This window comes from Pituophis catenifer, unplaced genomic scaffold (genome assembly GCF_029215685.1).
Source record: "Pituophis catenifer annectens isolate HBS135680 unplaced genomic scaffold, rPitCat1.0.hap2 SCAF_3, whole genome shotgun sequence".
In the NCBI taxonomy this organism is placed as follows: Eukaryota; Metazoa; Chordata; class Lepidosauria; order Squamata; family Colubridae; genus Pituophis; species Pituophis catenifer.
The window spans coordinates 53,028,197-53,053,572 of record NW_027256883.1 but is presented as its reverse complement, the minus strand read 5'-3'; the positions used below and the strand labels follow the sequence as shown (position 1 = coordinate 53,053,572).

At 38.9% G+C, this 25,376-nt stretch overlaps 1 protein-coding gene across 1 annotated transcript in view; it reads right to left on the bottom strand.

The window, feature by feature from the left end:
• Window positions 1–25,376, bottom strand: part of MTCL1 (microtubule crosslinking factor 1) — a 103,807-nt gene that overhangs the window by 77,262 nt on the left and 1,169 nt on the right. Inside the window, exon 2 of the mRNA XM_070940624.1 lies at window positions 1,254–1,478. Within this exon, the coding sequence (XP_070796725.1) occupies window positions 1,254–1,478 (225 nt within the window). The remainder of the gene's footprint in view (window positions 1–1,253; window positions 1,479–25,376) is intronic.

Genomic DNA, 25,376 nt, shown 5'->3' with positions numbered 1-25,376 from the left:
CTTCTCATAATGCTTATTCAGCACAATTTGGAGCAATAAAAAAGTATTTATTCAAGCAGTGAAAACTAGGTCCAGTTCTGAACCATTTTATAACACAGTCCTTCAAAATGCACATAATGCAAAAATATTTCAATGCTGCTTCACAGGAACATTTCCCTAAGATTAGAAAGGTAGCATCTCATTTGAGAATGTTTCTAAGTTTTAAAGTACAATTATACAATATTAAAACATGCCCTTTTACATTATTTATTTTATATATTTCCATATCTCTTTAAGTATCTCAAAACAATTTATCATAAAATTATTATAATATATATTTTAAAAACATATTTAAAATATTTATTAAAAAGTGAACAAAAAGGAAAGAAAAGCACAGAACTATTTATCCAACATTCATAAAAGAAAAATCTAGGCAAAGAGACTGATTTTCAACTGAATATAAACATGTAATATTTGGTGCCTTACAAAACTTTGATGAAGAAGAAGAATATTGTAGAGTATAGGTACCACCATAGAAAAGGCTTGTGCGTAACTGTAATGTGTCTGAGAACATGTAGCAGGCTTTCCTCAGATAAATTTAGCAATAGACCAGACCCGTTAATTATTATGGTCTCAATGGGGTTGTTGTTATGGGAAAACAGGAGAGAAGAGCATTATGATATTATAATTCAAGCAATACTGTCTTGAATTGTGCAAGCTAAAGGCAGAATATAATTCTAAGAAATGACTACATGAATTAAGTTATATCAATATATGAAGACCTAGTTTAAACCTGGCTTGGTAACATAGTTATCAAGTGGTCCAAAACAAATTGAACCAAGTATACTGACAGGTACCTCAGTCAGTTACTTCACTGTTGTATTCTAGACAAGCTACTGTTTCCAAAAGGGATATAAGTTTCCCATACAGAACACATTATAGTTATTAAAATGTGAGATGACCAATGTGTTAAACAATTTTAGCTTGGTTGCCCTATACATGAAATAGCATACCTACTATAAGTAAGACATTTTTGGCCATAGGGGTCACTTGGATATCTATGTAGTCTTTCAGAGTTATGAGATTGGGGTGGTATAGAAATCAAGTTAATAAATAAATTGACTTATTTACAACACAAAAAACTCTTTGATTCCCATATATAAAATGTAATTCCATTTTCTAGTTCTGAAATGTCAAGACGACGTACATTTTGCAATTAAGGAGAAGACTTTATTTGTGACTTAGATACCACTAGGTCTAAGTTCTTCACCCACCTTGAGATCTTGTTCTAAGCTTCTGATTAGTTCTCCATCCACCTGACCTGTCTGTGCAACTTTCAAGCTTTTCTGTTCAGCTTTCCTGAGACGATACTGCAAGATACGACAGTTCTTGTTTGCACGATCCAGCTCTCGTCGAAGTTCTTGTAGTTGGTAAACATCTTCTTCAAGATAGCTGTCACGCATCTCTTCCATTTCAGCCCGGAGTTCATCCAGTTCATCCTGTCATAACCCAAAACAGTGAGAGAAATCTATAGGGTTGCTTAGTCCCTGCTGAAAGTCATGTGCTTTTTGTTAGATTTGTATTGTAACACCTAGCATTTATAGCTGCTGCTCTATCTCTATTTACTGTGCAGATTGTAGGAAAAATCCTGTTGAAATTATATTAAAAGCATGTTGAAACAATTTATCCCTCTTAAGAAATAATGAAAACAACAACTCTATAGACCAGAGGAGAAGTGTCAAACATGCCGGCTGCACGTGGCCCACAAAAGAGTGTGGGCTGAACCAGATTAAAACGCAGCTGGGTAATATTTAAGAAAATACAAAAAAAAAAAAAAACCCAACAAAATATAAACATTGCATTTTAAAATTAAATAATTAATTTAGTCACCAATCACCAAAATGTGGGCTTGCAACTTGCCAGGAGTCCTGCACGAGCTCCCTGCCTCAGCTTAACAGCAGCAGCAAAGATTGTTGCTGTAACTCAGGGTGAGAAGGAGACCATGACAGGAGTTCCCTCTCAGTCTGCTCTGCAGCAACCTCAGGCACCCTTCACTGTGCAATTAGGCTGAGGCAGATAGATTGTGCTTTTCCCTGGACAGCAGTAGCCAATCAGTCTTGAACTAGTAACTGACCCGCTCCAGACCTCAGAGTCCCCAGGGCATGAAAGCAGATTGAATTAATTTCTCTACTCCCTTCAAAAAAACGTTCAATTAGTATCTGTTCAGGCTGCATGACATCCATGTTCAAAATTTCAATTTTTAAATTAATAATAATTAAAATTTAATCAAGTTTAGAATACACCCAGAGAGGAAGGAAAGAATGGGGAAAAATGAAAGAGAAAGATGATCCAAATGCTTTTTGTATAATGTTTTCTTTTTTATTTTTCTTTCCATTACTATACCAAATTCCAGAAGGAAGGGAGGGAGGGAGGAAGGATTAAATGCCTAGAAAATATTGATTGCAGTTATAAGTGACTAAGACTTTATATTATAATCTGTGGACATGTACATTTGGTGCAGTAGTTAAAGTGTTAGATTAGAAACTTGGAGATGATGAGTTTTAGTCCTGCCTTTGGGAGATCTTAGGGCAGTTACGTTTCTCATCCTTGGGAAGAAAAGAACTCCCAAGTCACTTCTGAAATATGGTGTCAAGAAAAGTGCAGGAAGCAGCTGCCAGAAGTCCAAAATGACTTGAAAGAAAAAGTTTCCAGCATGTATGTCATATACTATAATACTTTCTACGTTTTGTACTTTAACTAAGAAATATATCAACATTTAAATACTGTATGTCATTATTATACATATTTGAAATTTACTCTTTGCACTGTATTCTTGTACTGTGGTGTACAAACTTGTACTTGGTTTAGAAAAAGCTGCACAAAACATTTTTTCCACATATGAGATGTCAGAAAGTAGAAGGAACATAGCAGGGAGGTGATAAGTGGAAGTAGGAGGTGTGAAAGCAATTTGTGTGATAATTTGGCAGTAGGCCAGGAAGAAGCTCAGAATGGAGTGGGAAAGATTCCACTCCACACACACAAATATTGAATATAAATTGTCAAATTTTTAATAATGTTTCTTTTATATGTATTAATTAAATTTATTTTCTATCCAGTTGTTGTGTTGATGCAAGAAAGAAAGAAAGAAAGAAAGAAAGAAAGAAAGAAAGAAAGAAAGAAAGAAAGAAAGAAAGAAGGAAGGAAGGAAGGAAGGAAGGAAGGAAGGAAGGAAGGAAGGAAGGAAGGAAGGAAGGAAGGAAGGAAGGAAAGGTGGTTTTCAAAGTCAATATGCAACCTCGAGGGATCCTTATGTATGTTTAATAGTCAGTATTTCTGACACTATTGGCTCAGAGTATTCTAAGAAAAATACTGACTGATTATATGTCATCAAGTCAGTGTCAACTCTTATTGGCCACACAGATAGATTTATCCCTAACCTGATCCTTAGATCTTCCAATGGTGCACATGCAGCCAGTGTAACAGAGTCTATTCACCTTACTATTAGTTATCCTCTTTCTTTTTCCTTCCAACTTTCTCATCATTAGAGCCTTTTCCAGAGAGCTAGGTCTCTGCATAATGTGTCTGAAGTAGGATAATTTAAACAGTCATGCGTGCTTCAAGTGAGAATTGCCTGGCTTGATTTGTGCAATGATCCATTTGTACAATGTTTGATTTATTGGCTTATCAATGAGGTTCAGGATTTCAAAGTGATTCCTCATGTTCTCTTTGAAAATGATGGGTATATATTCAAAATCATATCATGGAAACTGGTTAGCTTTCTTCCATTTCTTTAATTTGGATCTTGCACATATGCAGTTCATGATCTGTTCCATAGACAGCATCCGCCCATGCATTTGATGCTATAACTGAGCCTTTCCATCTCTTTTAGTAATAATAAAAATGATAAAATCAACTTGATAATTAAGCAAAGCAGTAACTAAATGAAACAGCAACTTTGCTTATTATCTTACTTCAACTTTCCTTTCCTTTTAAGACCTGTGAAGGTGGTAAATATGAGAATTGGGGGTAAAGTTACTTTTTCATCAGTTAAACTGTGAACAGTCACTAAATGAGGATTACCTGTATAACCAAATTGATTTCTATATACTCTATCAAATGGCCTTATATAGAGGTATCATTTTAGTTATTTGAAGAAAGTGTTAACTATGAAAAAAAATTCGAATGGCCAAAATTAATTAAGTCGATCTCCTGTTTTATTTCAGATTTTTAAGCCATGCAATCCAACTACATTTTCCCCTTCAATGTTTCCAACTTTGGCACTGCAGTCTCCAATCACAAGCAACATATTTTGCTTCCATGTTCTGGCATTTTCAAGTTGAATTTGATCATCAAACTCATCAAACTCCTTTTCTTTTGCATCAGTGATTAGAGCATAAACGTGGATTGTCTTATTAAAGAACTGTCCACAAACTCTGATTCTATTTAGTCACTGATTGCATTGTAGCCAAGAACTGATCTTCCTAGATATTTCTTAATTACAAAAGCAACCATGTTCTTTCTTTTCTGTGTCCTGAATAATAAACAGTGTCAGATCTTCTGACTACATCTAATCCCATCCAATCTCAATTTGCCAAAATCTAAACAACCTGTAGTCATTTCATTTCATGTTTCATTGTGTTGAGCTTTCCTCTGTCCCTGTTTCTTATGTTCCATAATTCCACCGTAATTCTCACTTTATAGAAGAAACATACAGTATATCCATGGAAAATATGGTAGCATTTCCAAACTGAAAACAAGTACTACTTCATTGTTGTTTTAGTTTTTACTAACTCACACGTATGTACATACATAAACACAGGCATATATATATTTATGAATAAAAAAAATACTTAAGGTAAGACTGAACTGTAGGGTATTTCAGCAAGGCACACTACACTAGACTGTCCTGTATATCCTAACAAAGTAGAATTTAATATATGTTATGGGCTTTTGGGATGAGTCAGACTTTGAATTGTAAAAAAAGGAGCCAGTGGGATTTCAGTTATCTGCAGATGAGGCTCAGAAATAGAAAAACATGCTGGAGGATGAGCCTGGCTTTCTGGAGCAGTCAGACAACCAGCTACCATTACAGAAGCACAGTAGCAGGTTGAATCAACTAATTCAGAGACTGAGCAGGAAGAGATACTTCTGCACATGCAGAAAGAGCAAGTAAATAGAACAATATTCAATAGGCTGCTTGAAAGAAACAGCAGTGATTCAGGAAAATAAGCATGTCTGAGGCAGATTTCTGTTGGCAAACAGAATAAGACCCCCCGTAAGGTTCTTGCAAACAATAGTCCTATAAGCCTGAAGTCTGTTTACCCCCGTTTTAGTAAACATGTCTTCTGTATGAGTCACATTGATAAGGATTAATATTATTTTGCCTCGTTACTTATAACTAAGGTTGGGGGGGAAAAAGACATGTCAATTTTTTTCTGGAATTGGGCTCAAATTAAGCTTGCTAAAAATAGCTGTCAGAAGAAAACAGCATGGTGTTATTTTATGGGTCAGATTTTATATTAATACAGTAAACATGTAAAAAATATCAAACAAACTGTAATAGGTGGCATAAGCCAAGCAAGTGTCCAGAGGTTTCTGCTGGATTAGTAAACACACACAAGGGGCCATAACTAATGGTGGGTTGCCCCCGGCGGTTGCCCCCGGTTCGCACCGGTTCTATAGAACCAGTAGTAAAACTGGTGGGAGGTTCCGCTCACCGAGCCCGACGTCATCAGAACGCTTCTACGCATGTGCAGAAGCTTCTGTGCATGCGCAGAAGAGCATGCGCATGCGGCCCCATTGCAAACCGGTAGTAAAGGTAAGTAGAATCCACCCCTGGCCATAACCTAATATCTTCTACCTGTAGTACAGAAACCTTGAAGGGACAGATGATTAAAACTCTTGTCAAACACAATTTTCTTCCTCTTGAAGTTATAAAGCCAGGGAGGAACTTGCTAGCTGATCTTTGTTCTTTGAGTCTCCCTGGGAGCAGAGGTGACTAAGGGGGAAAAATTTAAAAACCCATTCCAAATTGTGGAATATGAATCTTCAAGTATCTTAGAAAACAAAAGTAATCACACACAGGTTTTTAGGTACAATACATAATCAGTGCATTTCTTTTACTTTGTTTTAAATAGGTTCAAAACTTTGCCCAATTCCTTTCTCAGCTATTTTCTCTGATGTTCCATCATAATTTTGAATAACTGTTTACTATCTCTTTATTTACACCTGCTCTTCAAATTTAAACCTTTTTCTCTAATCCTAGCATCCATACTGAATTTTCTTTGCTGTTATGAGTTGTCTAATTACATTATATACTATTTTAAGTTTTAAAATGTTGTTAGACATCTGCAAATTGGCTAGCAATTCCTAGGCTTAAACTACTGCTTTATTGCTCAACGAAAGGGAAGGCATGTTTTTCTATTCTTTTGCTCCTAAAGTTAGGGGAGGTACAGGAAAGGTGGTAAAGAAAGCAAATATTACTGAAATGGTCGTTGCTTACCTGAACGACCCTTTTATACTCGACGTTCAGACACTCCTCAGTCTGGGTTATGATCACTCCTATTTGCACTGCTGAGTGTCAATCAAATCCCTCTGGAGCTGCATCCACCTCACTTCCTGCTTCCTCCTCAGACTTTTCACGAAGACAACTTGGCTCAATAGCAGCAGGATCGACCATTAGAAACTCCATCAGGTAGACACACAGGAAGCAGACAGCTACAGAGGGAGAAAAAGCAGACCTCCACCAAAGCCAGGCACGGCCAAGAAAAAGGGAGGGACGGAGTGTCTGAACGTCGAGTATAAAAGGGTCGTTCAGGTAAGCAACGACCATTTTCCTACTCGCCGTTCAGACACTCCTCAGTCTGGGACATACCCAAGTTAGAAAAGAAAGGGGAGGGAATTAAGCCGTAGACTGGCCTTGTGGAGAGATTACAGCCTGTAACACCCTTCTGCCAAAGGCAGCATCTGCCGAAGCAAACTTATCCAGCCTATAGTGACTTACAAAGGATGAAAGGGAAGACCATGTGGCCGCCCGGCAAATATCATCTACCGAAGCCTGGGTAGCCCAAGCCGCAGAGGTTGCGGCGCTACGAGTAGAATGGGGCAATATACCACCCGGGACAGGGGCCTCTCTTAAGTCATAAGCCTTAGAAATACAGGCTTTGAGCCACCTTCCTACTGTAATTGAAGAAACCTTCTGACCCAGGGAAGAGGGAAGGAAGGACACCAACAGAGCCTCAGTCTTTCGAAAAGGAGCAGTCCTTTTAAGATATCTTCTCAATGCCCGTCTCACATCTAGAGTATGCCACCGCTTCTCAGCAGGATGACGCGGGTTCGGGCAAAAGTTAGGCAAGACGAGTTCTTGGGCTCGATGAAAACGAGTATTCACTTTGGGAACAAAAGCCGGGTCGAGGCGTAGAACAACCCGGTCAGGATAGAAAATGCAGAGATCACTTCTCATGGACAAGGCAGCAATTTCGGATACTCTGCGCGCCGAAGTTATTGCCAACAAAAAGGCCATCTTTAAGGACAAGTAGCGTAGACTGGATGAAGCGATGGGTTCGAACGGTGGACCCGTCAGGGCCTGCAACACCAAGGTAAGGTCCCAAGTGGGGTAGCGGTGAATCGGCGGAGGCCGCAAATTTGAGACCCCTTGGAGGAAGGAACGGATCCTGGGGTCCTGAGACAAAGGAACACGAGAGTCTCCTGACAGGACAGTCGCCAGAGCCGCCACCTGTCGGCGTAGAGTCGCGGGAGCCAAGCCCTTGGAGAATCCCGCATGCAGAAAACACAGAATGTCCGGAACAGAAGCCGTCGTGGGATCTACGTGATGATCCCCACACCATCTCGTGAAGGCAGTCCATGAGGCGTTATAAATACGAATTGTTGATGGCCTTCGAGCTGCCTGAATAATGGAGATAACGTCGTCAGACAGATTGTCCTTGATGAGCTTTATGCGCTCAAATGCCACACGGCTAATCGAAGCCATTCTGGTTCCGGATGACGGATGGCTCCTTGAGTTAGTACTATTTTGTCGGGTGGAATCCTCCATGGTGGCTCGACCGATAAGTTCTTGAGGTCGGCGAACCACTCTCGACGGGGCCAATACGGTGCTACCAGTAGAATGTTCGCCCGTTCGTGAATGACCTTCCGCACGACCTTGGAGATGACAGGAAGGGGAGGGAAGGCATAAAGAAGGCCCCGGGGCCACTGACTCCGAAGAGCATCCAGCCCCTCCGCTGCTGGACATGGATAGCGGGAGAAGAATCTTGGCAATTGCGTGTTCTGAGCCGTCGCAAACAGGTCCACTAGGGGAAGGCCAAACCTCCTGGACAGGTCCTGGAACAAGCCGGGGTCCAACTTCCACTCGGCGTGATCTATTTGGTCTCTGCTGAGCCAATCTGCCTCTCGATTGAGAGTCCCCGAGATGTGTTCGGCTTTTATCGACGAGAGGTGGAGCTCCGCCCATGACAGAAGACGCTCCGCCTCCTGCATTAGTGTCCAGGAGCGGGTCCCCCCTTGTTTGTTGATATGGGCCTTGGTGGCCACATTGTCCGTTAGAATCAGAAGGTCCTGGCGATATACAAGGCGTTTGAAGTGAATCAGGGCGAGTCGGACCGCTCTGAGCTCTAGCCAATTTATATTGTGCAGCTTTTCCGCCGACGACCAGGCACCTTGGGCTAGCTGACGGTCGAGGTGAGCCCCCCAGCCTCGCAGACTTGCGTCCGTGGTCAACACCATCCGAGCTGGTTCCAGAAAGGGGGAACCCTTGTTGAGGGCCGGAGACAGCCACCACCTCAGGGAAAGGCGAACGGGAGCTGGAACCTTTACCTTGAGAAGAGACTCCGCTCGACCTTGTCTCTGGTAAGGGAGCAGGAACCATTGTAGGCGACGAAGATGGAAACGCGCCCACGGAACAATGTCTATGCAAGATATCAACTTTCCCAGAAGCTGGGAGAGAGACAGTAAGGTCACAGTTCGGCGTAGTAAGACTTGAGATGTCAGTTCCCGAATGCTGGCTTGTCTGTCGGGAGATAGGGAGACCACACACAGCGTCGAATCTATCGTTGCTCCGAGATGTAGGATACTCGATGTGGGAACGAGATGGCTTTTGGCAAGATTCAAAGTGAACCCGTGGTCTTGAAGGGACTGAAGTACTAGCTCCCGGTCCTGGGTCGCCTGGTCGGGAGAAGACGACAGGATCAAAATGTCGTCGAGGTAACATGCCAGACGAACCGGAACCTCTCTGAGCGACGCCGCTACTGCTGCTAGCAACTTTGTAAACGTCCTCGGAGCGGACGAAAGGCCGAATGGCATAGCCCGATATTGAAAATGGTGGTCTCCAAACGCAAACCGGAGGAACTTCCTGTGCGACTGATGAATGGGGACGTGCAAGTACGCTTCCTTTAGATCTACAGATTGCATCAGATCTCCCCGACGAATGCAACCCAGCAGAGACTTGAGGGAATGCATTTTGAACCGACGGTACAAGATGTGTTGATTGAGACGTCGAAGGTTCAAAATGCCTCTCCAATCGCCCGAGGATTTCGGTACCAGGAATAGTGTTGAGTAAAAGCCGGTTTTGAGTTGACCCAACGGAACCTGTTCTATGGCCTGGATTTGCAACAGATGGTGAATTTCGAGTAACAGTAGAGATCGCTTCTCCGGCTGAAGAGGCCAAGGGCATTGAAAGTAAAAGTCCTGTGGCATGGTGGTGAATTCCAAACGTAACCCGTCGGTGACAGTTTGGACAATCCAGGCATCCGAGGTGGTAGTTGGCCACAGGTGAGAGAATGCCTGGAGCCTGCCCCCGATTGGGACCGGAGGCGGTGAGTCACTTACCGCGCCTGGAAAAACGGCCCGCCGACTGTCTGAAAGGTCGCCTGAAGTTGGATTGTCGGCGACCGCGGTCACGAAAAGGCGCCCTGTCCGAAGTTGACTGGTACTGAGACTGCGAAGATCTGTAGTAAGAGGTGCCCCCGGCGCCTTGCTCCTGTCGAAAGGGCAGTCGATTATAAGGTACATAGCGCCTCTCCTGGCGTCGGAAAGACGTGGGTAACACCTTCTTCTTATCCCTGTTCTCGACCAACACAGAGTCCAGGGATGAACCAAATAAGGCAGGGCCCTTGTAAGGGGCAGCAGTCAAGCGCCATTTGGACTTGGCGTCCGCTCTCCAGTTACGGAGCCACAAGAGACGTCTTGAAGATACAGTCGAAGCTAAGGCCCGGGAAGCGAACTTAACTGCGTCCAAAGACGCGTCAGCCGAATATTCGGCAGCTGCGACCAGTTTGGCCAGGTCCTGCTGTAATCGTGCGTCCTCCGGGGGGAGCCTGTCCTTCAATTGGCGCAACCACACCAGCGATGCCCGATTAAAGAACGATGAAGAGGTTGCAGCACGAATGGCCCAAGCCGCCGCTTGGTGTGTTTTACGAAACCCCATTTCGGCTCGTTTGTCCTCAAACTTGAGGCCATCCCCAGCCTCACCTACCAGGATGGAAGACGATGTGAGACTCGCCACCGGATCATCAATTGTAGGTAACTGCAGGAGGGCATCCAGCGCAGGGGCCGATGCATAGAGCTTTCGATCAAATGAATTCGGACCCGACAACGAAGCGGGGCGGTCCCAAGGCTTTTGAACCACCTGGCAGAAAAGATCCGGACAGGGAACGAAGTCCTCATCAGGTTGAGGTAGATTGAACAAGTTATTATTGGGGCCAGATGGAGTAGAAGAAGAGGAGCCCTGAAGAGGCGTGGAATCCATATTGGTGGCAGCCTTTGCCTTGCGTAGGAGAGAGCGAAACAGAGAAGGCTTAAATAGACCCGGAAAGGCCGGCTTGTCCTGAATCTCTTCTTCATCCTCTGACATCTCAAAGTCATCTAGGAAATCGTCCTCCCGGGCTGATTCAGGCACAAGGCTATAGGCAACAGATTGCTGTTGATGTTGTGCCCCAGGGGGATGCATGGAAAAGGCAGAAGTAGTAGGGCACGTAGGAGCAGGAAAGGCACCAGTGGCTTGTTGCAACCCCATTTGATACATATGGGACATGGCCTGAGAAAAAAAGGACTGAAAATCCACAGGCTGAGGGAACCCTGGACCCGCTTCAGGACGGAGGCCTGCTGCAGTGGGTGTAAAGGTAGCTTCAGGTCCTGACCTAGAAGCTTGAGAAAAATGGCTTGCAAAACTGGATGAGCGGGACCTGACACTAGCCCTTGACTGATTAGGCACAGAAATTGGAACCCCTTGAGAGGTCGATGGTCCATCCTCCCTCAGACCACTGGCCAATAAATCTACATCATGAGAGGCCGAGGGCTCACAGGTCACCTCGTGGCTTAAGCCTTCAGGAATTGGTCCTTGACCAGGGTCCTGGGCCCGTTGCCTAGCCTTAGCAAACTGCTTTTCTAAAGCCCTATGCCTCCTTTGGGCATCTTTATCTGCTGTGGCAGATTTGGAGGCCTTCACCTGTCTGGAAGCCTTAGATTTCTTTCCCCTAAGTTGTCTAGGGGAAGGCACTGGGGAGGGAGAGGGACTCCTGTCCATATCAGAAGAAAGAGCAACTTCCTCCCTGTCATCCATGACCAATCACCCCAATGAAATAGTCTTTATTGATTAATTGTAAATAGAAACTTATCAATTGTATATATAATTAAATATTAGTAATATGAATTTTAATATATGTATATCTGATATTTATTTATTTATTTTTTTTTTTTTTATTTTATTTATTTTTTTTTTTTTTTTTTTTTAAATAAGTTCAAATAACTATGTACAAGAAAAAACAGGGCTATCAATTATAACTAGGCAACGGCCTTATCTTTTTTTTTTTTTTTTTTTTTTATTTATTTATTTATTTATATTAATAAATTGAAAGAAATTAAGCAATATGTACTTCCCTGGGACTTTCAGGCACCCTTCTGCGGTAGTTGTAAATTGCAGGTACGATCAGGACAGCGTCCCCACCTGCCGGCAATCTAGCGACCCTGGAAACCAAAGCCCAGGTCGCTATGCCCATGTAGCAGCGAAAAACAGCGGCGATGGTCAGGGCCCAAAATGGCGGCCCGCGAGGCGAATTTCCACAAGTCCTAAGCCAGGCGAAACACAGCGCCTACGGCCGGACTGAAGCTGCAGCAGAACGAAGCAGTCTCAATCTCCCAAAACGGCTGATGAGTATGCCAGCCGGCAGGGACTCAAGCCGATAGATCCGATGGCCGCTAACTCAAACCACGGCCTCGCACAGTGACTGGCAGCAAAATGGCTGCAAATGGCGGCAAATGGCGGTAACAATGATTAGAAACAAACCGCCAGTCAAATCAAGCCGCTAGCGGCGGCCGGAGCCCCGGACCGCCGAATACGCTTTAAACCTCACCCACTGAAGGCAGTCGAAGCGCAGCACTTTAAAGTAATAATAATAAGATATTCAAACAAATCACTATATGGAAAAGTAAAATTAAGAATAAATTTAAAGAGAAATACAGACACTCGATGCTATTGCAATGGCTGAGTGAAAAAGTCTGAGGAGGAAGCAGGAAGTGAGGTGGATGCAGCTCCAGAGGGATTTGATTGACACTCAGCAGTGCAAATAGGAGTGATCATAACCCAGACTGAGGAGTGTCTGAACGGCGAGTAGGAAAATCTACCAGTGCCATATTGATTCTGGGTTGTCCTAATTAGATGGCACAGTAGTGTACTAATAAGCTTTAGTCAGTAATAATTTATGCATACCACTATACAATATGGGCTGCTTGCAAGAGTAATTCATTAAACATGGAACATTTATTTCTAGAATAGATGTAGACAACTCCATCAGCAACCCTTACTTTGTACTCTTATTTTAGAAAAAGAAATAATTCTGTTTAATGGAAAAAATAATTAAATGTATGTATTCGGACGTGCTTAGTTAACAAGAACTTCTTACCAAGGCATAAATATAAATTGCTTGGAATAATAGCAATAGCATTTAGACTTATATACCGCTTCACAGTGCTTTACAGCCCTCTCTAAACGGTTTACAGAGTCAGCATATTGCCCCCAACAATTTGGGTCCTCATTTTATCGACCTCGGAAGGATGGAAGGCTGAGTCAACTTTGAGCCTAGTGAGATTTGAACTGCCAAATTGCAGGCAGCCAGCAGTCAGCAGAAGTAGCCTGTAGTACTGCATTCTAACCACTGCACCACCGCGGCTTTATAATATGTTTATTTCCCAGTTTATTCTTGAGGTCATGATATACACTTTACATAAATATTGAATAATAAATCCATTGATACGAGGCTTATTGTCTCAGCTTTTCTAAATTTCTAAGGCTGGTTTCAAACACTGACCTATCCCATTAGTTTGATTTTGACATGCTGTATTGTATAAATCCTCTTCATGAATTACATTACATCACATTATTATATTACATTACATTATTATTACATTACAGTTTACATTCCAATTCCAAAGAAAGGCAATGCCAAAGAATGTTCAAACAATCGCACCATTGCACTTACAGTATTTCACATGCTAATAAAGTTATGCTTAAAATCCTACAAGCTAGGCTCCAGCATTTTGTGGATTGAGAACTACCAGAAGTACAGGCAGGATTTCAAAGAGGCAGAGGAGCTAGAGATCAAATTGCCAACATAAGCTGAATCATGGAGAAAGCTAGGGAGTTCTAGAAAAACATCTACTTCTGCTATATTGATTATGCTAAAGCCTTTGATTGTATGGATCACAGCAGGTTGTGGCAAGTTCTTAGAGAGATGGGACTACTAGACCAACTTATTTGTCTCTTGAGAAACCTATATATGGGTCAAGAAGCAACAGTGAGAACTGCACACGGAACCACTGATTGGTTCAAAATTGGGAAAGGAAGGCTTGGAGGAACGTTGTCCATGGGGTTGCGATGGGTCGGACACAACTTTGCAACTAAGAACAACAACAAATTATATAAATCCAACTATTGTTTTGTGAGCTTTGTTTTTGGAATGCTGCTTGTTGCACATTGTTTTACTTATGTAAGTTTTTGAGTAAAATGATATTGTGATAGTCCAGTAGCTGAGTAGAAATGCTATCCTAACTTCCTAACATAACTCCCTAACTCTGTGAAGGATATGGGTAGTTTCTAAATGAAATAAATAAATAATACATGTTTGCATGCATGCATACATACATACATACATACATAGATACATACTTTTCAAGTGTATCTTTAAAACAGAGCAGTAGTGATAAGAGTTATAGCTATGACAAGATTGAAGCAAGATGAAATTGGGTTATCACACAACAACTTGTCTCCATGACAATCTAGCTTTGCTAGGAACTCCATTAGGAAGCTGGTTACCTGAGTAGTGCTCCTGGTTCCTGTAGTCTTCAAAGAAACGTTTTCAACCCCCCCCCCCAAGAAAGTCCAGTTGCCTCCTGAAAAAGCACCTTTGGGACAACCATGACCTGGATGACTAAGAATCTCCACAGACAGTCAGCTAGATGTTTAGCTAGGATTTGCCATTTTTATTCAAATCCTTCCCAAGAATGTGGGATAGGCAAATGTTACTGTTTAATGAGGTTAAAGATATTGTTGAAGATGTAAGCTGTTCCAAATAAAGCTGCCTTTTGGCTGGTAGTGATTTATCAGTGCCAATAATGCTTAAGTGCTGCTCCTCCAGATGTTTTGGGATTGCATCCAAAGCTTTCTTTTGCTACATTTGTTCTACATCTATTTGCAGGTTTTTGCATTTTGTGTTGTTCTGTTCTTTCTCGTCTATTCTTCAATTGTTATCTACAATTATGACATCAGATTCCAAACATTTTGAGGAATTGCTTCACCACATTAATGTAGAATGTTAGCACCCACCCTTCTCCTAGAAGAATAAAAAATTCTAGGAAATATTAAAAAGGCAGAATATTATATTTCCCTGGATAAGAAATGGAAAACATGTTTTGTTAAGGCAGGAAACAAACTCACTCTTAATAGTCCCCACCCTCCTCAATAACCCACAGTAGATGTCAGCACTTAAGAGATAAAGAGATGGCTAGATCTATTCATAAGCAAATACCCTCACCCAAGATCCAACAAAGATAGGATTAGCCCTCAGCCATAATAGGAATTGCCCAAAACTCTCTTCATTACATCATCACCCAGCAAGGTTCAACCAACCTACAAAGTTACCCCTGCATGGCCCCATGGGAGTCTGACAACCAATCAGGATATCTGCCCTTATACAGGAACAGGAATGCCCAAGACCTCAATTCATGTGGTCCTGTCCACCATTAAACCATCTTTCCAATCAGCCTCCAATCAGCCTCCATGTTTCCAGTGTCTTTCTTCCCACTTGGAACTGAACCCAAATGGATATTTCTTCCAACATTAATGTTAGTCCATAATGTGATTTGGTTTTTTTTTATTTAGTATGGTGTATAAATTTAGCCATAATAGTGTATCATTTTACCTGTTTATATGCAACATTATAGAAATAGTGTTTAATTAAACATGTTGAAAACTATTGAAACATTATCTTAAAGCTGTTAAATATTTCTCTGCTAAGCGGCTTCAAATTTAAATTCTTAAAGCCTACTAGGGTTAAACATTTAAAATAAGATAAATTATTAGTTGGGCAGTAACTACATGTGGTTGCTAGCTTCACAAATAAACTGTAAGTGAAATTAGGTCACTTTTATTTATATTCTTACAGCAGGCATCTAACTTTCAGGATCCATGTTTAGAAATATCTTTAGCTGCTTTTTTTCCACTCATAAGCATGTTTCATTATGACATTAAAGTCCCTGACACTAGAAAGAGAGTAACATAAAAAATATGTCTGAAATTTCACATATTTTGGTGCATATAGGTGCAGTTCTATTGTATATTGTCGTAAAATTCCATTGAATTCAATTAAGCTTACTCTCTGATATAGTCCATAGTCTTGCAATCACAAAGATAAATTACAATTCCATTTAATCAGATATATATGCTGCTGCATGTTAAGCTTTGCAGTAATAAATGGTAGTTGTAAAACTGCAGGAACTGACAGCTTCTCTGCTTTAATAATAATAATAATAATAATTTTATTTCTATACCGCCCTTCTCCCGAAGGACTCAGGGCGGTGTACAGCCTATTTAAAATCAGAATAGACATCAATTTAAAATAATTTAAAAGTATTAAATAAATTTGGCTTAATTTAAAACCCCCAAAATTTAAAACATCCAATTTAAAATTATGTTGCTAACCCAGCCTGGCGGAACAATAGGGTCTTGAGTGCGCAGCGAAATACCCGGAGGTCAGAAATCTTACGAATTTGCTTTGTTTCTCTTATGAACCCAGTTTTATTCTATTTAAATGAAAAGTCTAGCAGTTTGACAGAATAAGAGAAAGAGATGTATAAACAATGGTCAGCAAAAAGCTTAATATTAAAACAACTGAAAGTGTTGCCATGCTCTATACGCAGCTTGCTTTCCTTGAAGTTAATTTCATGAAACTCAGAGTATATATATTGAGTTAAACATAAACACTAACACTAAATATGTGAGAAAATAAACATAAAATAGAAAAATGCACTGTAATCCTAATTACATATAATGCTTTTTTAAAATGTTTAAAAATGTTTAAAAAATATTTTTGCAGTAGGAATGACTCTGCTATAGAAGTTGCTAACTTGTTAGAGGCATGGATGATAGGAGCATGTCATCCTTATACTGCTAGACTTCTCTGTAGTTTCTGAAATGTCAAATGTCCTTTGGATTGCTGCAATGGCTGGGAGGCACCATTTAAAGTATGGCTATTACTTTACTAAATGAACTTTCAAGTTGTAAACGTTTGCTGATTCAAACACCTGTCTGCAATTGGAAGTTGGGTAAAGGCAGGAAGGGGCAGCTTTTGATAAGCTGCAGCCTGCATCCATATGAAACATGCTAGAAACCAACCCCTTCAGTCCCTCTTCTGACCCTGCCTAAGACCCCCCTAGACAGGTGCAGCACAATTCTCATCCCACACAAATGGTAGCTTCACAGCAAACCTTGACAGGTCCAGCAAATCCTTGGGTAGGAGAAGGTAGAAAAAGAAATTGGGAAGTTAGGAAGGTAAAAAAGGGCCAGATTTTACATATGCGGTTTTACATATGGGGAAGATAGGAAGGTCGGAGGAGTTGAAGTGTCCCAATGGTCATAAGTGTGGGTGGGTTGCCAAGAACTCAAATTCTGATCACATGATCATGGGCCGCTACAATGGTCATAACTTTGGGGAGCAGTTGTAAATGTTGTTATAGAGTCAACTTGTTGTTCAATAAATGGTTGAGGACTATCTGTATTGCTCTTTTGAGAGATATTGTACATCTGGTTGCAACTCAAGAAGTTGTTATTATCTACAAAGCCTTATATGGCTTGGGTCTGACTATTTAAGATATTGTTACCACAAGTAAATTCTGCTTGCTCATGTTTATAAGTTTTATAAATTTATGTTTATAAATTTTATAAACTGCATATAACATCTAGACTGAGGCAATTTTAGATGTTCCTGTAATTTAAATGGTTTCAAAAGACTAAGCTTAAGGGATAGTCTCACCAGGATTTTGTTTAAAAAAACAACCAAAAACTTTAGAAAACTTACCGGTATCTATCCCTAAATTCTATACTTTATCCCAATGAGTTTAATCTATTTGAAATATCATAACTTAATATATGAGTAATCTAATATACTTGTATTAAAATATACTTATTTCTTTATTATGGATCTACAGTTTTTAGAACAATGAAAACTTCTCTAATGTTATGCATTTAAAATGTAAAACAGTTATGATTATTTACAGTCAATTTGTTTTCAGATTTCCTACAGTTTAAAATAGTTTTAGTGGTCCCCAATAGTCATCTGGCAGATTATATATTAATATGATCTATTGAGAACTACAGATGGCAATCACTGTTATGTTATACAAATAATCCACTCAGCTTCCTCTGGACAATGCAATGTTTCAGTAGAGTCACAGCTGTGACTAACAAGACACACAGACCCCATGGATTGTTCACCAACCTGAACTTCCCCTCTAGCAGCTGACTGCCCCAGTATTTGCAAAGAGTTTGTTAGGTGAGATTAAATCTTTCTCACAACAAAATAGATTATAGCGCCAGAAGATAAAATATTCATTTCTTTGTTCTTTACAAAAAACTTGTCTAGTCAATCCTGATCAGTCTATGAAGTTTCTACAATATACAATACAAATGTAGTTTCTCTATGTAATATTTGGTGACTTCATTTTGGCTGAAAATAGCTCAGATTGTTATACATTCTAAAATAATATAAAACTCAGTCATGAGTGAAGGAAGTGAATCTCAAACTATTTAATCAAGTGCCTTTCAAATCTTTCAAATAACAAATATCATTTAAATGCCTTGTAGAATGATGCACTTAGAAATACAAAGTGATAAAATGCACTATGCTTTAAACAAAAGGTTGCACCAGCATTTATTTTTTATTTTTTTATTTATTTATTTATTTATTTATTTATTTATTTATTTATTCATTCATTCATTCATTCATTCATTCATTCATTCATTCTTCCTATTTCTTAACCATTCATCTCCCTCAGAGAGGGGTTCTGGGTGGTGTACAAATTAATCAATAAAATTAACAATAAAAACAGAATAAATTTAAAATGTTTTAGAATTATAAAAATAACATGAAATTTCTAAAGGCCAAGAGATTGGGCAGGATATTCCACAATGTGATGGGGTGAATCTGGTTTTGTAGGTAACCTGATCCTATGCCATTTAGAGCTTTATAGGTGATGGTCAACATCCTGAATTGGACTCAGAAGCAAACTGGCACTCAGTGTGGTTCACAGAGCAAAGCTATTATATGTGCCCTTCTTTGGGTACCCAGTTTGGCTCGTGTGGCCACATTCTGCATCAGCTGAAGCTTCCAGTTATTTTCAAGAGTATTCCCATGTAGAGCATGTTGCAATAGTCCAATTGGGAGATGACCAGGGCATGAGAGGACAGCCATTTGGAGACAATGTAGATATTTCCCAGCAATTTAATTTACTGTTCATAATCCTGACCCTCTATTTATCTACTTTCTATAACAAAAGGTGAATACTGGTTAGAGGCTGAACTCTTTCCTCCCTATCTGAAGAATGAGAACAGAAGCTATACTGCCCACAAAAGTCCTTTAAATAATATAATGCAGCAAGGAAGTAAAGGAAGAATATTTATGTTTGTAACCATGTATACAGTAAGTAGTTCATTTATCTTTTCCACTAGTTTTATTTAATTTTGTAGCATACACTGGACCTCTTAAATCTGGATAAAAATAGAGCAGACGAGGCTACTGTTTCATGTCTTGTCTGGCCATAAACTAATCCAGCCTTGTAAAGTATCCATAAGAATGATGACCAGGATGACACTATCAGACACCTACTATATATAATCATAGTCCTTTTTGTTATTATTTAGCCTTTCCTTGCAAACTTTGTCTATTTATAATCCATTAGTTTGGCCTCAATTCTGACATGAGCCTTCAATCATCAGAACTCCCATAAATTATATTAGTTTGAGGCTACAAACAGAAGGTTTTGTTAATGCAGACTTGAAATACAATATTCATAAAGGGGCGAGTCAAGTGGCACAGTATTTGTGGTTACCAAATCAGCTCAGCTTCTTTTATTTATAGATCTTTCTGAGCATAACTTCACTGCTGTGCCAGAGGATCAGACTTTGCTGAAGTTCCAGCTCATAAAAACCATCCAGGAACATTTTAAATAGTAACTTTATATATGGATGAAAAATTTTAATATTAAGAGAAATGAGCAATACCCTTTTGATATTGTTATCCATTTATCATAGATTCTTGCACCTATGGCCATTAATAAATTATTAATAAGTTTTGTTCTAGAAGTCTTCCTCAAGTCAAGCTTAACTCTTTGAGATTTGATGAACACGATCCCTGGTATTTCTTGATAGAAATACATAAATGGTTTCAACTTCCCTGTTTAGCCCTGCAGCCCTAGGATTACTTCACAGGTTTTCCTTCAAGTATTAACCAGGTCAAGCCCAGCTTAGCTTTTGAGATCCTGCTAATGATTTTTTAATGAAACTAATATGCAAATCAGACAGAATAGTACCAGTGGTATGTTTCCCACTTAAAACTGAGAAACAGCATTTAGACTTATATTCCAGGGAATGGGACAACTTGCTACAACCAAGTCACCGCGGCCAACTCATCACGGCCAACTCACCATGGGACAACTCACTACAGGACAATTTACAATTCTATTTAATTATTTAAAATAGATTTTTTTTTAAAAAAAATTGCCATTTACATTTCATTCTGTTCCTCATTTTGTATCCTTTCTTTAATGATTCTATTCCATCATTTTTTTGATATTAGTGTATCTTTGGTTCCACATGTTGTCCCGCAGCGAGTTGGCCGTGGTGAGTTGGCCATGGTGAGTTGGCCACGGCAAATTGTCATATACCACCCTACAGCACTTTACAGCACCCTCTGATTGATTTACAATGTAAGCATTTACTTGCATATTGCCCCCAACAATCTGGGTCCTCATTTTACTGACGTTGGAAGGATGGAAGGCTGAGTCAACCTTGAGCCCTGTCTGAATTCTATGCTATGGGCAGAGTTTGTCTGCAATACTGCACTTTAAGCACCGCACCACCACTGGTTAAATAGAAAGGTTGAATTTTAATTAGCTAAAAACAAGTACAGTAAGCATGTATTGTCTTCGTGACATTTTAAAAAATAAAAAAAAGTTTACACTCCCCAGCTATATTGTTTATTTCTTTATATCTAGGTTAATACTGTATTGCAGGTTATCTGAATTAGGATATTGTGCCGTATTTTCATTTAAGCAATGCTGAGAGTGAGAAAGAACCAGCTAGGATGGTAATCCATTTCATTTATTTTCAATTAGTTACAACTGACACTGGCGTTGCTATTCCATCTCTGCCCCCATCCTTTTCTGGTGAACACACATTCAAAACCCAAATTCTGAACAGCAATATTCTTGTCATAGTGTTCACATATTTCTAAGCCCTCTGCCAGATCTTATACTCTTTGGAAAGTGTCTGCTAATTATCTATAATTTTACTTTGCTGATCCAGTCCGTGAAGAAATTCTTGTTCCCTGAGAGAGTATCCACATCCTAGATTTAAGATTAAAACTCCTGTGGTTTAACTAATCTAGCTAAAAGCAGAGAGAGACTACCAGTGACCAGAAGATGTGGAAGATAGTGGTCCCACTTGAATATAATAGTAATATATAATTTGTAGGGGTGAAATCCAAAATTTTTCCCTACTGGTTATGTGGACGTGGCTTGGTGGGCGTGGCAGGGGAAGGATACTGCAAAATCCATATTCCCACCCCACTCGGGGGCCAGCCAGAGGTGATATTTGCCGGTTCTCCGAACTGCTCAAAATTTCCATTATCGGTTTTCCAGAACCTGTTAGAACCTGCTGGATTTCACCCCTGATAATTTGTTATGTGGATAAATTTAAGTAAGCTACAAATCCTGATAGTATCCCTATCACTGCCAACAGTAGGAACAATTGGAAAGACTAATTATGAAATATTTATTTTTACTTTCTCTTAAAAAAGAGAACTGGTTGTTAAACCGGGAAGATTCCCACCACTGAATTGGCATTATGTTCAAACATTATACCATAATTATTTTAATTATGGTTTAATAAGATTCAGTTTCCTAATGCCTAATTTAAATTGGTTTCCATTAATTTACCATATTCAAGTTTTACTGAGGCTTCATTTAGTGAATTTGAAACTATACATTGAAAAAAATATATAACAAAATTCAGCCAATCTCCTTCTCAGGTAGACCTGACAGGAACTAATTATATTTTATTGTAAGGCTATATTAACAGAATCTTGTGAGTCTGAATGTATAAATCTGTCCCGGTTTCTTTGTACAGCCTGGTAAATTAGGGGAGATTCTTTCTGAGTTTCTTTGTCTTTCTTTTTATGCAACTGTGGGCTCTCTCCCCCCCCCTTATCTGATCCTTCCCCCACCCCATCCATCAAGGTCATTCCCACGTATCATTAAACCTAGTGACTATTAAGGAAGATAATGTAACACATGAACCCAGGAGTCACAAGAATGGCTTCACATACTGCACTTAGTCTTTGTTTCTTTAGTTTAGGCTTAATAAAACACACAAAATCATCCATTGTGGTTTAAAAACCATAATTTATGACTTAGCTTTATATATCTAAAACCAGCCAACTGTGCTTATTCAACAAAGCATGACTTATTTTAGAGGCAAACAATCTTTTTGAAGGTAGGGGCAGCAAAAGTACAGGGAGATAGAATGTTGTCCTTTTCAAAGGGAATTTTTTTGTCTAATGAATATGCTTATCAACTCCACCTAAAATTTACTTTTGTGCTCATTTTTAAATCAACAAATTGTGCCATTAAAACAGTGGTTTTGATTGTATAACCTTATAATGGTCTCCAATTAAATTTTGGTCCAGTTGCCATGATTTAATCTTTTAAGGTAGATTTGTCTACATGTTGCCCATAGGTATTTATTCTAATCAAAATGATGAAAAATGTGTCATGAAGTAACAACACAAAACCCTGCCATTTTCTACTTGCATCAGTACACTGTACATAAATAAGAAGTAGAATTTGTGTCATACTACACATTTAATCATTCCCCAACTGAATATGCTTATGTTATTGCTCAGTTGCCTAGCTCTGGCTTAACAGGATACATAACTAAGTCATAGACTCATTTATATAATATATAGTTTAAAGTACATCTAAACAAAGCCACATATACTTGACATACTCCTTAATTCTGGAATTCTTAATCCTAACCCTTTAACTAATCTGTTCTATTTGTGAAGATCTTCCTAATTGGGTCATCTTGCCAATCAATTTGTGTTCAATAATTGTTGTATCTCTCATTATGGTGCATAGCCCTCACCTTTAACAAAACTTATTCCAGAACTCAAACTACAGTATTTTTTTCTGTGAAACAAAAGGCTACATATTTTCACCTGGATTATTTATTTTTATAGCTTGAATAATTTTTGCTTCTATCATTTGTGATGTAGTGATCAGCATATGATATAGGGCTCTATCCCATACTCACTCTTTCTTTCTTTCTTTCTTTCTTTCTTTCTTTCTTTCTTTCTTTCTTTCTTTCTTTCTTTCTTTCCTTCCTTCCTTTCTTTCTCTTTCTTTCTTTCTTTCTCTTTCTTTCTTTCTCAGTAGCCAAAAACCATTCATTTATCTTTTTTCAAAAATATACTAACTATAACCAGTCTACATGGGCACCCTGAAACAAATGTTTCATGGGTTTCCTTTTAAGAAAACCTGAGAATTTGCTTTTCTAACTTCCTGATCCACAATACATATTTCACCCTTTTAGAGGACTGCACAAGGTACTGCATTTATCCCACCCCATTATTTCTGGATAGGATATCATAACAACACAGGCACTGAAAAAGGCTTGCAAAAAACAACATACACTGAGGCAGGATTATCACCCTTTTTCTGTTGGAATTTCTGTCTCTTTATCAGCTGCCTGGAAGGCAGAAGTTTAGCTGAGGCAAATTTCCTATCATTTAATATCCATAGCAGGAAAAGCCTTTGCTCTTTGCTGCCAAGCAGCTGTTATATGGTATAATATAAAAAATGTTGACAATTCTACATTCAGAAAGTCTTTCAGTTATGTGTCAGCTCTCAGTTGTCAGTTCTTTCATAAACAATGCTTTATGAAATGCTTGATATAAAGAATATCAAACCCAGCTGTTGTAACATCATAATCAACTTTTCTGATTCTATTTTTGTCTTTATAGTTTATATAATGATCAATGATTATACTTTTTAAACAGCAAAACTAAAAATTTTTAAAAAGTTATATTAATCCTAAAATAATCAAGTAGTAACATAGATATGAAAAATAAACACGCTCAGTCTAATTTTTAATTTGAAAAGGCTGGCATTGCAAACCAATCCATGTAAATCCTTCCTTCCTTCCTTCCTTCCTTCCTTCCTTCCTTCCTTCCTTCCTTCTGAAATAATTCTTTCTTTCTTTCTTTCTTTCTTTCTTTCTTTCTTTCTTTCTTTCTTTCTTTCTTTCTTTCTTTCTTTCTTTCTATCAAACCTCTTAACCAATCCATATAAATCAGGTATTATCTATCTATCTATCTATCTATCTATCTATCTATCTATCTATCTATCTATTTTTCTATCTATTTATCAAACTTCTTAACTGCCTATCTCCCTCAGAGAGGCTCTGGGCAGTGTACAATTTAATTAATATAATAAAACATAAACTGAACAATTTAAGGTTTTAAAAAATTAAAATACAAAATAACATTATAAAATTATAAAAAATAGAGAGTTCCAATATGGGGAGACTAGGAGTTATTAACACAGGCCCCATGGCTGTATGGGCCCCTGTGTCCCTCACACAAAGCTACACAGCCTTTTGACCCTTTTGTGGAAGGCCAAGAGACTTAGTACAGTATTGCGTTTAACTGTCATTTCTATTATGCTACTATATAGAATCACCTGGCAAAAGATGACTAAGAAAGCATACTAATAAATAATTAAAACTTCAGTAATAAATACTACAATTTAAAACTTCAATGCAATTATATGCAGCTCTCATTTTTATTTCACTGACGTCAACAGGCCTTGCTTATACTGTATGCTGATGGAATAGAATAGAATTCTTTATTGGCCAAGTGATTGGACACACAAGGAATTTGTCTTGGTGCATACACTCTCGGAGTACATAAAAGAAAAGATATATTTGTCAAGATGGGTAAATTGTAATACTGTATAAGTAAAATACAAGATAAGTTTGGAATATACAACTTCAATTTAAAAACAAAACAAGGGTTTTCTTTATATTGGCATAACTGATAACTCACTTCTAGTAAAAATAATGTAATTATGAACCATCTGAGACTGAATCAGTACATAAGAAACTTGAATTAGATGGCAATCTTAGGCACATCAACGAGTTTAACTGGAGTTTCTCTTAAGTAAACATGCATAGGTAATGTTCCCAATTTCTTTCCTGTCACTTTCTTATTAATATCAAAAATATAATTTTCCATAAAAGATAAACCATGAAACTGTATAGTAGTCAGATGTCTGTTTTCTTAAATAACTGTCTAAACTCTTGTAACACTTCAAAGCACGATTTGAAGAAACTGACATTTCCCATACTTAATCCCATACTCTCAATCCCCCTTGCAAAGTCCAAGTACCAATGCCTAACCCTATCACTGAGATGGAATGACAACACATCTTCTCAAAAGCCATTTTCCTTTGCCCACAAAAATATATTCATCAACAACTCTATTTCTTCAAACTCTCATCTACAGTGTTTTTTCTGGAATTAAAATGCTTCATAAAGAAAATCCAAGTCTTTCTCTATC